This window comes from Somniosus microcephalus, unplaced genomic scaffold (assembly GCF_052327205.1).
Source record: "Somniosus microcephalus isolate GS21.2 unplaced genomic scaffold, FLI_Smic_1.0 unresolved_chr3, whole genome shotgun sequence".
In the NCBI taxonomy this organism is placed as follows: domain Eukaryota; kingdom Metazoa; phylum Chordata; class Chondrichthyes; order Squaliformes; family Somniosidae; genus Somniosus; species Somniosus microcephalus.
In genome coordinates this window covers 22,544,888-22,562,400 of record NW_028225181.1, presented here as the reverse complement: position 1 = coordinate 22,562,400, position 17,513 = coordinate 22,544,888, and the positions used below count along the sequence as shown (strand labels likewise).

General features: G+C 49.6%; 1 protein-coding gene across 3 annotated transcripts in view; it reads right to left on the bottom strand.

Annotated features, from left to right (window-relative positions):
- moxd1l (monooxygenase, DBH-like 1, like) overlaps positions 1–17,513 on the bottom strand; it is a 295,828-nt gene that overhangs the window by 7,991 nt on the left and 270,324 nt on the right. For all 3 annotated transcript variants that reach the window (XM_085976728.1, XM_085976729.1, XM_085976730.1), the window contains one exon: positions 2,605–2,735. In XM_085976728.1, coding sequence (XP_085832854.1) covers positions 2,605–2,735 — 131 coding nt within the window. The remainder of the gene's footprint in view (positions 1–2,604; positions 2,736–17,513) is intronic.

Here is a 17,513-nt window from a genome sequence, read left to right as displayed (position 1 = left end):
AAAAGGCCAGAGGTTGCCACGCGCCGTCGACCCACTGCTCCTGGACGGCCCCCACCGCGTAGTCTGATGCGTCCGTCGTGAGGGCGATGGTGGCTCCCGGCAGGGGGTGTGCCAACATGGTCGCGTTGGCGAGCGCAGTCTTCGTCTCCTCGAAGGCGCGATCCATGCCTTGCGACCGTACCACTGGCTCCTTTCCCGTCGTGCCTCTGAGGGCCTCGTAGAGCGGACGCATGAGCTGCGCTGCCCTGGGGATGAAAGGATGATAGAAGTTCACCATCCCCAGGAACTCCTGTAAGGCTTTCACGGATTTCGGTTTCGGGAACTCCGCAATCGCCTCCACCTTGACTCGAAGTGGCATTGCCCCAGCGGGGGTTATGCGGTGGCCCAGGAAATCAAGGTGCGCTAGGCCGAAACGGCATTTGTCCGGGTTAACGATGAGGCTGTGCTGCTGAAGCCGTCGACAAAGGACCCGAAGGTGCTCGAAGTGTTCCTCCTTGGAGGTGCTGGCAACCAGAATATCATCCAAATAAAGAAATAAAAAGTCAAGGTCCCGCAGGACTGAATCCATGAGGCGCTGAAACGCCTGCGCCGCGTTCTTAAGTCCAAAGGGCATTCGTAGGAATTCAAAAAGTCCGAAGGGGGTAATTACCGCAGTCTTTTCGACATCTTGAGTGCGCACTGGCACCTGGTGGTAACCACGGACGAGGTCGACTTTCGAGAAGATGGATGTCCCCGCCAAATGGGCTGAGAAGTCCTGTATATGGGGAACGGGGTAGCGGTCGGGCGTCGTTATCTCATTGAGGCGGCGATAATCACCACAGGGCCGCCATCCCCCGCCGGGCTTGGGGACGATGTGGAGCGGGGAGGACCAGGGACTACTGGACCGACGGATGATCCCCATTTTCTCCATCACGACGAACTCCGCCTTCGCCGCCGCTAGCTTGCTGGGCTCTAAAGGTCGCGCCCTGGCGTAAACGGGAGAGCCGGAAGTCGAAATATGGTGCTCCACCCTATGCTTGACGGTCGAAGCTGAAAAGGTGGGCTTCGTCAGCTCGGGGAACTCCGCGAGGAGACGGGCGAAATCGTCGGGCGGTGGCCGCGCACATGAAATCGTGTGTGACGCAGCCGTGCTGCACGCCCCTGAAATATCGTCGAGCGTGGCGGCGTGAACGAGGCGTCGATTTTTCACCTCCACCAACAGGCCGTTGGCGCCCAAAAAGTTGGCACCCAACAGGGCCTGCGAAATTTGAGCGGTGATGAAATTCCAGGTGAAAAGCTGTCCACCGAAACAGACTTGGACGAGCCGCTTTCCACAAGTGCGCATCGAACCCCCGTTGGCCGCTTGCAGAGGGGGACCCCGTCCACCCGACCGAAGGTCGATGACCGAGGCGAGAAGTATGCTGCATTGCGCCCTCGTGTCGCATAGAAAACGACGGCCCGAGATGGAGTCGGTTAAGTAGGTGAGATTCCCGGAAGCGCCGATCGCCATCATGGCCGTGGGGGAAGTACCGGGACCGACGTGCTTGACTCGCGGCGGTCTATTCGACGGTCTGGTAACAAAACCGCACGGTGGGCGGCAGCAGCGGGCCTTCGGGCCGAAACAAGCATGGTAGTAACAGTAACCGGTCGTCGGAGGCGCCGTGGTCAGAGCCGGGGCCGGGCTCCTCGTGGCGGGGCGTTGCGCAATGGCGCAGTATTGTTGCCGGACTGTGTAAATCTTATCCGCCTCTTCGGCGAGCGCGACGCAGTCTGCATTTTCTGCTCGGGCGAGGGCTGCCTGGACTTGCTTGGGAAGACGAGTAAGGAACAGCTCGCAAAACAGAAAGCACTGGGGCTCGGACCCCAGGAGAGTCACCATGTGGCTCATAAGCTCCGAGGGTTTGGAGTCACCTAACCCTGGTAGCATCAGTAAACGGCGAGCGCGCTCCGCTTTGGTAAGACCAAATAACTGCAGCAGTCGTGTCTTGATGGCTACATACTTGTCAGCATTCGGGGGACTCTCCAGAAGGCTGATGATTCTCGACGCCGTCGAGCTATCGAGGACGGAGACCACGTGGAGATATCTGGTCTGGTCCTGTACGACGTTGCGGAGCTCAAATTGTGCCTCGGATTGCACAAGCCAAGAGGCCGCCTGTTGTTCCCAGAATTGGGGGAGTTTCAAGGCCACAGCATTGGCCTCCATTACTGGCCCGTGTTCTGCGTTCACTGCGAAAATCGATCGCGAGGATTCGGGGTCACCAATGTAGGAGTCTCTGCACCCCTAGCAAAGATACTATAAACTCACTGGAAGTTAACAAACTGAGTTTAATGTACTAAAACTTTACAAAACAAGAAAATGCAGGAGAAGCTCTAAACAGGTCTATTCACTAGCACTCCACACGAGGACAAGCTGGAAACGCCCTCTACCCCTGACGTCATGACGTTTCCCGCCGTTGGGATGTCACATGACCCACGTGATGACGTCATCGCGTCAGATCGCGATTTTGTCGATCTAGCTCTGTTTAACCTGAGCCAACATTAAAAGGTAATAAACATGATTAAATGCAATTGTACAAGTCACTGTGAGAGTCTCTTAGTGGCTTTGCCACACTGCACCTTACGTACCTGGAAGCTGAGATATTCAAGGCGTCAGCGATAAAGGCTCGAGTCGGAACGCTGTAGCATAACTTCACCTCCATCTTAGGGTAATAGAATATAAAGGCCAAACACATTTCATCAGAAGTTTGAGCTCCGCCCTGGAGGAAAGGAGATTAGTTACAAGACAAGTTCTTCTTCACTGTAACAGAATGATATACCCCACACCCCTCACTGTAACACATTGATATACCCCACACCCTCACTGTAACACACTGATATACCCCACACCCCTCACTGTAACACACTGATATACCCCACACCCCTCACTGTAACACTGATATACCCCACACACCTCACTGTAACACATTGATATACCCCACACCCCTCACTGTAACACTGATATACCCCACACACCTCACTGTAACACATTGATATACCCCACACCCCTCACTGTAACACATTGATATACCCCACACCCCTCACTGTAACACATTGATATACCCCACACCCCTCACTGTAACACACTGATATATCCCACACCCCTCACTGTAACACATTGATATACCCCACACCCCTCACTGTAACACACTGATATACCCCACACCCCTCACTGTAACACATTGATATAACTCACACCACTCACTGTAACACATTGATATACCCCACACCCCTCACTGTAACACACTGATATACCCCACACCCCTCACTGTAACACACTGATATACCCCACACCCCTCACTGTAACACTGATATACCCCACACCCCTCACTGTAACACATTGATATACCCCACACCCCTCACTGTAACACACTGATATACCCCACACCCCTCACTGTAACACACTGATATACCCCACACCCCTCACTGTAACACTGATATACCCCACACCCCTCACTGTAACACATTGATATCCCCCACACCCTCACTGTAACACACTGATATACCCCACACCCCTCACTGTAACACACTGATATACCCCACACCCCTCACTGTAACACTGATATACCCCACACCCCTCACTGTAACACATTGATATACCCCACACCCCTCACTGTAACACTGATATACCCCACACCCCCTCACTGTAACACTCTGATATACCCCACACCCCTCACTGTAACACTGATATACCCCACACCCCTCACTGTAACACATTGATATCCCCCACACCCCTCACTGTAACACATTGATATACCCCACACCCCTCACTGTAACACTGATATACCCCACACCCCCTCACTGTAACACTCTGATATACCCCACACCCCTCACTGTAACACTGATATACCCCACACCCCTCACTGTAACACATTGATATACCCCACACCCCTCACTGTAACACTGATATACCCCACACCCCCTCACTGTAACACTCTGATATACCCCACACCACTCACTGTAACACTGATATACCCCACACCCCTCACTGTAACACATTGATATACCCCACACCCCTCACTGTAACACACTGATATACCCCACACCCCTCACTGTAACACTGATATACCCCACACCCCTCACTGTAACACATTGATATCCCCCACACCCTCACTGTAACACACTGATATACCCCACACCCCTCACTGTAACACACTGATATACACCACACCCCTCACTGTAACACTGATATACCCCACACCCCTCACTGTAACACAGTGATATACCCCACACCCCTCACTGTAACACACTGATATACCCCACACCCCTCACCGTAACACATTGATATCCCCCACACCCTCACTGTAACACACTGATATACCCCACACCCCTCACTGTAACACACTGATATACCCCACACCCCTCACTGTAACACTGATATACCCCACACCCCTCACTGTAACACATTGATATACCCCACACCCCTCACTGTAACACTGATATACCCCACACCCCCTCACTGTAACACTCTGATATACCCCACACCCTCACTGTAACACATTGATATACCCCACACCCTCACTGTAACACATTGATATAACTCACACCACTCACTGTAACACATTGATATACCCCACACCCTCACTGTAACACACTGATATACCCCACACCCCTCACTGTAACACACTGATATACCCCACACCCCTCACTGTAACACATTGATATAACTCACACCACTCACTGTAACACATTGATATACCCCACACCCTCACTGTAACACACTGATATACCCCACACCCCTCACTGTAACACACTGATATACCCCACACCCCTCACTGGAATACTGATATACCCCACACCCCTCACTGTAACACATTGATATACCCCACACCCCTCACTGTAACACTGATATACCCCACACCCCTCACTGTAACACTGATATACCCCACACCCCTCACTGTAACACACTGATATACCCCACACCCCTCACTGTAACACACTGATATACCCCACACCCCTCACTGTAACAGAATGATATAACCCACACCTCTCACTGTAACACTGATATACCCCACACCCCTCACTGTAACACTGATATACCCCACGCCCCTCACTGTAACACTGATATACCCCACACCCCTCACTGTAACACATTGATATACCCCACACCCCTCACTGTAACACTGATATACCCCACACCCCTCACTGTAACACATTGATATACCCCACACCCCTCACTGTAACACATTGATATACCCCACACCCCTCACTGTAACACATTGATATAACCCACACCCCTCACTGTAACACATTGATATACCCCACACCCCTCACTGTAACACATTGATATAACCCACACCCCTCACTGTAACACATTGATATACCCCACACCCCTCACTGTAACACTCCGATATACCCCACACCCCTCACTGTAACACATTGATATACCCCACACCCCTCACTGTAACACTGATATACCCCACACCCCTCACTGTAACACATTGATATACCCCACACCCCTCACTGTAACACATTGATATACCCCACACCCCTCACTGTAACACATTGATATACCCCACACCCCTCACTGTAACACATTGATATACCCCACACCCCTCACTGTAACACATTGATATAACCCACACCCCTCACTGTAACACATTGATATACCCCACACCCCTCACTGTAACACTCTGATATACCCCACACTCCTCACTGTAACACATTGATATACCCCACACCACTCACTGTAACACTCTGATATACCCCACACCCCTCACTGTAACACTTTTATATACACCACACCCCTCACTGCGGCACTCTGATAGAACCCACACCCCACACTGAAACACACTGATATACCCCACACCCCTCACTGTAACACTGATATACCCCACACCCCTCACTGTAACACTCTGATATACCCCACACTCCTCACTGTAACACATTGATATACCCCACACCACTCACTGTAACACTCTGATATACCCCACACACTTCACAGTAACACTCCAACATACCCCACACCCCTCACTGTAACACTGATATATCCCACACCCCTCACTGTAACACTCCGATATACCCCACACCCTCACTGTAACACTGATATACCCCACACCCCTCACTGTAACACTCTGATATACCCCACACTCCTCACTGTAACACTCCGATATACCCCACACCCCTCACTGTAACAGTCTGCTATACCCCACACCCCTCACTGTAACACTGATATACCCCACACCCCTCACTGTAACACTGATATACCCCACAACCCTCACTGTAAGACACTGATATAACCCACACACCACACTGTAACACTCTGATATACCCCGCACACCTCACTGTAACACTCATATACCCCGCACCCCTCACTGTAACACTCATATACCCCGCACCCCTCACTGTAGCACTCTGATATACCCTACACCCCTCACTGTAACAGTCTGCTATACCCCACACCCTTCACTGTAACACACTGATATATCACACACCCCTCACTGTAACACTGATATACCCCACACCCCTCACTGTAACACTGATATACCCCACACCCCTCACTGTAACACTCTGATATATCACACACCCCTCACTGTAACACTGATATACCCCACACCCCTCACTGTAACACTGATATACCCCACACCCTTCACTGTAACACACTGATATATCACACACCCCTCACTGTAGCACTCTGATATACCCTACACCCCTCACTGTAACACTGATATACCCCACACCCCTCACTGTAACACTCTGATATATCACACACCCCTCACTGTAACACTGATATACCCCACAATCCTCAATGTAACACTGATATACCCCACACCCCGCAATGTATTACTCTGATACAAATCACATGCCTCATTGTAATAGTTTGATATACCCAACACCCATCACAGTAACACTCTTATATACACCACACCCTCACTGTAGCACGCTGATATACCCCACAAACTCCAGTGTAAAACTCTGATATACCCCACAACCCTCAAAGTAACACTCTGATGTACCCCAGACTCCTCACGAGAAAACTCTGATATACCCGACATGCCTCACTGTAACACAATGATATACCAAACACACCTCTGTCACACTTTCATATACCCCACACCCCTCACAGTAGCACTCTGATATGCTCCAGACCCCTCACTGTAACACTCTGATATACCCCACATCACTCACTGTAACACTGATATACCCCAAACCCCTCAGTGTAACACGGATATACCCTACACCATTCACTGTAACAGTCTGATATACCCCACACCCTCACTGTAACACTCTGATATACCCCACCCCTCCTCACTGTAACACGCTGATATACCCCACACCCCTCACTGGAGCACCCTGATATACCCCACACCCCTCACTGTAACACTCTGATATACCCCACCCCTCCTCACTGTAACACGCTGATATACCCCACACCCCTCACTGGAGCACCCTGATATACCCCACACCCTCACTGTAACACCCTGATATACCCCACACCCCTCACTGTAACACTGATATACCCCACACCCCTCACTGTAACACTGATATACCCCACACCCCTCACTGTACCACTCTGATATACACCACACCCTCAACGTAACACGCTGCAATACCCCACACCCCTCAGTGTAACACACTGATATACCCCACACCCCTCACTGTAACATTGAAATACCCCACACCCCTCATTGTCACACACTGATATACACCACACCCCTCACTGTAACATACCCCACACCCCTCACTGTAACGCTCTGCTATACCCCACACCCCTCACTGTTGCACCCTGATATACCCCACACCCCTCACTGTAATACTCAGATAAACCCCACACTCCTCACTGTAACACTGATATACCCCACACCCCTCACTGTATCACTGATATACCCCACAATCCTCAATGTAACACTGATATACCCCACATTTCCTCACTGTAGCACTGATATACTCCACAGCCTCGCTAAAGCACTCTGCTATACTCCACATCCCTCACTGTTGCACTCTGATATACCCCACACACCTCACTGTGACACACTGATATACCCCACACCCCTCACTGAAACTCAATGATATACCCAAAACATCTCACTGTCACACTTCCATATACCCCACACTCCTCACTGTAATATTCTGCTATGATCCACACCCCTCAGTGTAGCACTCTGATATACCCCACAGCCCTCACTGCAACACTCTGATATACCCCACACCCCTCACTGTAACACTCTGATATACCCCACAATCCTCAATGTAACATGCTGCTATACCCCACACCGTAGCACTCTGATATACTCCACAGCTTCACTATAACACTGATATACCCCACACCCCTCATTGTAACACACTGATAAACTCCACACCCCTCACACCAACACTCTTGATATACCCCACACCACTCACTGTAACACTCTGATACACACCACACCCCTCACTGTAACACCGATATAACCCACACGCCTCCCTGTAACAGTCTGCTATACACCACGCCACTCACAGTAACACTCTGATGTACCCCACACCCCTCACTGTAACACTCTGATATACCCCACACACCTTACTGTAACACACTGATATAACCCACACTGCAACACTTTGATGTACCCCACACCCCTCACTGTAACACTCCGATATACCCCACACCCCTCACTGTAACACTCTGATATACCCCACCCCTCACTGTAACACTTTGATATACCCCACACCCCTCACGGTAACACTGATATAGCCCACACCCCTCACTGTAACGCTGATATACTCCTCACCCCTCACTGTAACGCTGATATACTCCTCACCCCCTCACTGTAACACAGATATACCCCACACCCCTCAGTGTAACACTGATATACCCCATACCCCTCAGTGTAACACATTGATATATCCCACACCCCTCACTGTAACCTGATATACCCCACACCCCTCACTGTAACCTGATATACTCCTCACCACTCACTGTAACCTGATATACTCCTCACCACTCACTGTAACCTGATATACTCCTCACCACTCACTGTAACACTGATATACCCCACACTCCTCACTGTAACACTCTGATATACCCCACACCCCTCACTGTAACACTGATATACCCCACATCCCTCACTGTAACACTCTGATATACCCCACACCCCTCACTGTAACACTGATATACCCCACACCCCTCACTGTAACACTGATATACCCCACATCCCTCACTGTAGCAATCTGATATACCCCACACCCCTCACTGTAACACTGATATACCCCACACCCCTCACTGTAACACTGATATACCCCACACCCCTCACTGTAACACTCTGATATACCCCCACACCCCTCACTGTAACACGTTGATATACCCCCACTCCCCTCACTGTAACACTGATATACTCCTCACCCCTCACTGTACCACTGATATACCCCACACCCCTCACTGTAACACTCTGATATACCCCACACCCCTCACTGTACCACTGATATACCCCGCATCCCTCACTGTAACACTGATATACCCCACATCCCTCACTGGAACACTCTGATATACCCCACATCCCTCACTGTAGCAATCTGATATACCCCATGTGGTAAACCACTGTATTGTATATTGCCACCTCTGGGTGGCGCTGTGTATGGAGGCATGCCTCAGCTGACTCCACCCACCACTGTGCGGGTTTCGTTCAGACTTGTTCAGTCACTCACGAAGAAGCATGGTCTCTTCTTAGCTAATAAAAGCCTTATTCATCTCTTCTTTCGACTCATCATCTCTTCTTCGACTCATCACCTTTTATGAAGTAATTGATAAGCGTATCACCCCACACCCCTCACTGTAACACTGATATACCCCACACCCCTCACTGTAACACTGTTATACCCCACACCCCTCACTGTAACACTCTGATATACCCCACACCCCTCACTGTAACATGCTGATATACCCCACTCCCCTCACTGTAACACTGATATACTCCTCACCCCTCACTGTACCACTGATATACCCCACACCCCTCACTGTAACACACTGATATACCCCACACCCCTCACTGTAACACTGATATACTCCTCACCCCTCACTGTACCACTGATATACCCCACACCCCTCACTGTAACACACTGATATACCCCACTCCCCTCACTGTAACACTGATATACTCCTCACCCCTCACTGTAACACTCTGATATACCCCACACCCCTCACTGTAACACTCTGATATACCCCACACCCCTCAGTGTAACACTGATATACCTCATACCCCTCAGTGTAACACATTGATATATCCCACACCCCTCACTGTAACCTGATATACCCCACACCCCTCACTGTAACCTGATATACTCCTCACCACTCACTGTAACCTGATATACCCCACACCCCTCACTGTAACACACTGATATACCCCACACTCCTCACTGTAACACTCTGATATACCCCACACCCCTCACTGTAACACTGATATACCCCACATCCCTCACTGTAACACTCTGATATACCCCACACCCCTCACTGTAACACTGATATACCCCACACCCCTCACTGTAACACTGATATACCCCACATCCCTCACTGTAGCAATCTGATATACCCCACACCCCTCACTGTAACACTGATATACCCCACACCCCTCACTGTAACACTGATATACCCCACACCCCTCACTGTAACACTCTGATATACCCCACACCCCTCACTGTAACACGTTGATATACCCCACACCCCTCACTGTAACACTGATATACTCCTCACCCCTCACTGTACCACTGATATACCCCACACCCCTCACTGTAACACTCTGATATACCCCACACCCCTCACTGTACCACTGATATACCCCGCATCCCTCACTGTAACACTGATATACCCCACATCCCTCACTGGAACACTCTGATATACCCCACATCCCTCACTGTAGCAATCTGATATACCCCACACCCCTCACTGTAACACTGATATACCCCACACCCCTCACTGTAACACTGTTATACCCCACACCCCTCACTGTAACACTCTGATATACCCCACACCCCTCACTGTAACACTCTGATATACCCCACACCCCTCACTGAAACACTCTGATATACCCCACACCCCTCACTGTAACACTGATATACCCCACACCCCTCACTGTAACATGCTGATATACCCCACTCCCCTCACTGTAACACTGATATACTCCTCACCCCTCACTGTACCACTGATATACCCCCACACCCCTCACTGTAACACACTGATATACCCCACACCCCTCACTGTAACACTGATATACTCCTCACCCCTCACTGTACCACTGATATACCCCACACCCCTCACTGTAACACACTGATATACCCCACTCCCCTCACTGTAACACTGATATACTCCTCACCCCTCACTGTAACACTCTGATATACCCCACACCCCTCACTGTAACACTCTGATATACCCCACACCCCTCACTGTAACACTGATATACTCCTCACCCCTCACTGTAACACACTGATATACCCCACACCCCTCAATGTAACACTGATATACTCCTCACCCCTCACTGTACCACTGATATACCCCACACCCCTCACTGTAACACACTGATATACCCCACTCCCCTCACTGTAACACTGATATACCCCACACCCCTCACTGTAACACTGATATACCCCACACCCCTCACTGTAACACTCTGATATACCCCACACCCCTCACTGTAACACGCTGATATACCCCACACCCCTCACTGTACCACTGATATACCCCACACCCCTCACTGTAACACACTGATATACCCCACTCCCCTCACTGTAACACTGATATACTCCTCACCCCTCACTGTAACACTCTGATATACCCCACACCCCTCACTGTAACGCTGATATACTCCTCACCCCTCACTGTACCACTGATATACCCCACACCCCTCATTGTAACACTGATATACCCCACATCACTCACTGTAACACTCTGCTATACCCCAATCCCCTCACTGTAGCACCCGGATATACCCCACACCCCTCACTGTAACACTGATATAACCCACACCTCCCAGTGTAACATTCTGATATACCCCACACCCCTCACAGTAGCACTCTGATATACCCCACCCCTCACGGTAACACTGATATAGCCCACACCCCTCACTGTAACGCTGATGTACTCCTCACCCCTCACTGTAACACAGATATACCCCACACCCCTCAGTGTAACACTGATATACCCCACACCCCTCACTGTAACACTGTTATACCCCACACCCCTCACTGTAACACTGATATACCCCACTCTCCTCACTGTAACACTGATATACTCCTCACCCCTCACTGTACCACTGATATACTCCTCACCCCTCACTGTAACGCTGATATACCCCGCATCCCTCACTGTAACACTCTGATATACCCCACACCCCTCACTGTAACACTGATATACCCCACACCCCTCACTGTAACACTGATATACCCCACACCCCTCACTGTAACACGCTGATATACCCCACCCCCCTCACTGTAACACTGATATACTCCTCACCCCTCACTGTACCACTGATATACCCCACACCCCTCACTGTAACACTCTGATATACCCCACACCCCTCACTGTAACGCTGATATACTCCTCACCCCTCACTGTACCACTGATATACCCCACACCCCTCACTGTAACACTGATATACCCCACATCACTCACTGTAACACTCTGCTATACCCCAAACCCCTCACTGTAGCACCCGGATATACCCCACACCCCTCACTGTAACACTGATAAAACCCACACCTCCCAGTGTAACATTCTGATATACCCCACACCTCCCAGTGTAACATTCTGATATACCCCACACCCCTCACTGTAACACTCTGATATACCCCACACCCCTCACTATAACACTCTGATATACCCCACACCCCTCACTGTAACACTCTGATATACCCAACACCCCTCACTGTAACACATTGATATACCCCACACACCTCACTGTAATATTCTGCTACACACAACACCACTCAGTGTCGCACTCTGATATACCCCACACCCCTCACTGTAGCACTGATAGATCCCACACCCCTCACTGTCACACACTGATATACCCCATACCCCTCACTAACGCTCTGCTATACCCCACACCCCTCACTGTAACATGCTGATATACCCCACACCCCTCACTGTAACACGCTGATATAATCCACACCCTCACTGTAACACTCTCATATACCCCACACCCTTCACTCTAGCACCCTGATATACCCCACGCCCCTCACTGTAACACTGATATACCCCACACCCCTCACTGCAACACTCTGACATACCCGACAATCCTCAATGTAACACACTGCTGTACCCCACACCCCTCACTGTAGCACTGATATACTCCACAGCATCACTAAAGCACTCTGCTATACTCCACACCCCTCACTGTAGCACTCTGATATACCCCACACCACTTACTGTAACAGGCCGATATAGCATACAACCCTCACTGTTGCACTCTGATATACACCACACACCTCACTGTGACACACTGATATACCCCAAACCCCTCACTGTAGCACCCGGATATACCCCACACCCCTCACTGCAACACTGATATAACCCACACCTCCCAGTGTAACATTCTGATATACCCCACACCTCCCAGTGTAACATTCTGATATACCACACACCCCTCACAGTAGCACTCTGATATACCCCACACCCCTCACTGTAACACTCTGATATACCCCACACCCCTCGCTGTAACACATCGATATACCCCACACTCCTTTTATTATCTTAATGGCAAGAAACTGGAAAGTACTGCAGTACAAAAGGATCTGGGGGTCCTGGTGCACGAAACTCAAAAAGTTAGTATGCAGGTGCAGCAAGTGATCAAGAAGGCCAATGGAATGTTGGCTTTTATTGCTAGGGGGATGGAATATAAAAACAGGGAGGTATTGCTGCAGTTGTACAAGGTATTGGTGAGACCGCACCTGGAATACTGCATACAGTTTTGGTGTCCATACTTAAGATAAGACATACTTGCTCTCAAGTCAGTACAAAGAAGCTTCACTCGGTTAATCCCGGGGATGAGGGGGTGATCATATGAGGAGAGGTTGAGTAGATTGGGACTCTACTCATTGGAGTTCAGAAGAATGAGAGGCGATCTTATTGAAACATATAAGATTGTGAAGGGGCTTGATCGGGTGGATGCGGTGAGGATGTTCCCAATGATGGGTGAAACTAGAACTAGGGGGCATAATCTTAGAATAAGGGGCTGCTCTTTCAAAACTGAGATGAGGAGAAACTTCTTCACTCAGAGGGTGGTAGGTTTGTGGAATTTGCTGCCCCAGAAAGCTGTGGAAGCTACATCATTAAATAAATTTAAAACAGAAATAGATAGTTTCCTAGAAGTAAAGGCAATTAAGGGTTACGGGGAGCGGGCAGGAAATTGGACGTCAGTCTATGTTCGGAATGGTCATGGCCCTGTGGGTAGTGGAGCGGGCCCAGGGGCCGTGTAGCCTGGTTCTGTTCCTACTGTGTTCTAATTCTGTGTTAGATTTCAGGAGATGGTTTTATTCCTGTTCCTGGCTGGGGTGGAGATCGCCTTTACAGAAGGTAAGTACTGTAGAAAATATAGGGACAGAGCGATCTCCTGGAAGAATTTCGATCGCCTAGATGGGTCGGAGAGGAATTTCCCAGATTTTTTTCTCCCAAATTGGCCATTGGGTCTTTATCTGGTTTTTCGCCTCTCCCGGGAGATCACATGGGTTCGGGTGGATGGAGAGTGAGAGAAGATTTGAGGTTAGGATCAGATCAGCCATGATCTTATTGAATGGTGGAGCAGGCTCGAGGGGCCGATTGGCCTCCTCCTGCTCCTATTTCTTATGTTCTTATGTTCTCCTCACTGTAATATTCTGCTACACCCAACACCACTCAGTGTCGCACTCTGATATACCCCACATCCCTCACTGTAACACTGATATACCCCACACCCCTCACTGTAACACGCTGATATAATCCACACCCTCACTGTAACACTCTGATATACCCCACACCCCTCACTGTAACACTCTGATATACCCCACACCCCTCACTGTAACACTCTGATATAACCCACACCCCTCACTGTAACACGCTGATATAATCCACACCCTCACTGTAGCACCCTGATATACCCCACACCCCTCACTGTAAATCACTGATATAACCCACACCCCTCACTGTAACACTCTGATATACCCCACAATCCTCAATGTAACACGCTGCTATACCCCAAACTCCAAACTGTAACACTCTGATATACCCCACACGCCTCACTGTAACTCAATGATATACCCAAAGCACCTCACTGTCACACTTCCATATACCCCACACTCCTCACTGTAATATTCTGCTTTACCCAACACCCCTCAGTGTACCACACTGATATACCCCACACCCCTCACTGTAACACTGATATACCCCACACCCCTCACTGTAACACTGATATACCCCACACCCCTCACTGTAACACTGATATACCCCACACTCCTCACTGTAACTCTGATATACCCCACACCCCTCACTGTAACACTGATATACCGCACACCCCTCACTGTAACACGCTGATATACCCCACACCCCTCACTGTAACACTCTGATATACCCCACACCCCTCAATGTAACACGTTGATATACTCCACACCCCTCACTGTAACACGTTGATATACTCCACACCCTCACTGTAACACTCTGATATACCCCACACCCCTCACTGTAACACTGATATACCCCACACCCCTCACTGTAACACACTGATATAACCCACACGCCTCACTGTAAAACACTGATATAGCCCACGCCCCTCACTGTAACACACTGATGTCCCCCACAAACCCCAGTGTAAAACTCTGATATACACAAAACCACTCACTGTCACACTCTGATATAGCCCACATCCCTCACTGTAACACACTGATATACTCCACACCCCTCACTGTAACACGTTGATATACTCCACACCCTCACTGTAACACTCTGATATACCCCACACCCCTCACTGTAACACTGATATACCCCACACCCCTCACTGTAACACACTGATATAACCCACACGCCTCACTGTAAAACACTGATATAGCCCACGCCCCTCACTGTAACACACTGATGTCCCCCACAAACCCCAGTGTAAAACTCTGATATACACAAAACCACTCACTGTCACACTCTGATATAGCCCACATCCCTCACTGTAACACACTGATATACCCCACACCACTCACAGTAACATGCTGATATACCCCACAAACCTCACTGTAACACTCTGATATACCCCACACACCTTACTGTAACACACTGATATAACCCACACTGCACACTGTAACACTCTGATACACCCCACACCACTCACTGTAACGCTGATATACTCCTCACCCCTCACTGTAACGCTGATATACTCCTCACCCCTCACTGTAACACAGATATACCCCACACCCCTCCGTGTAACACACTGATATACCGCACACCCCTCACGGTAACGCTGATATACTCCTCACCCCTCACTGTAACACAGATATACCCCACACCCCTCAGTGTAACACTCTGATATACCCCACACTTCTCATTGTAGCACTCTGATATACCCCACACACATCACTGTGAAACACTGATATACGCCACACCCTTCACTGTAGCAATCTGATATACCCCACACCCCTCACTGTAACACACTGATATACCCCACACCCCTCACTGTAACACTCTGCTATACCCACATCCATCACTGTAGCACTCTGATATACCCCACACCCCTTACTGCAACAGGCCGATATAGCCTACAACCCTCACTGTAGCACTCTGATATACCCCACACACCTCACTGTGAAACACTGATATACCCCACACCCTTCACTGTAGCAATCTGATATACCCCACACCTCTCACTGTAACACGCTGCTATACCCCACACCCCTCATTGTAGCACTCTGATATACCCCACACCCCTCACTGTAACACTGATATACCACACACCCCTCACTGTAACACTCTGATATACCCCACACCCCTCACTGTAACACTCTGATAAACCCCACACCCCTCACTGTAACACTCTGATATACCCCAAAACCCTCAATGCAAAACTCTGATATAACCCACACGCCTCACTGTAACAGTCTGTTATACCCCACACCACTCACAGTAACATGCTGATATACCCCACAAACCTTCTGTAAAACTGATATAGCCCACACCCCTCACTGTAACACTCTGATATATCCTACAGCCTTTGCTGTAACACTCTGATATACCCCACTCGCCTCACTGTAACTCAATGATATACCCAACACACCTCACTGTCACACTTTCATATACCCCACACCCCTCACTGAAACACACTGATATACCCCACACTCCTCACTGTAATGCTCTGCTGTACCCCACACTCCTCACTGTAGCACTCTGAAATACCTCACACCCCTCACTGCAAGACTCTGATATACCCCACACGCCTCAGTGTAACACTGATATAACGCACACCCCTCACTGTTACACTGACATACCCCACACCATTCACTGTAACACTCTGATATACCCCACTCCCCTCACTGTAACATTCTGATATACCCAACACACCTCACTGTCACACTTTCATATACCCCAC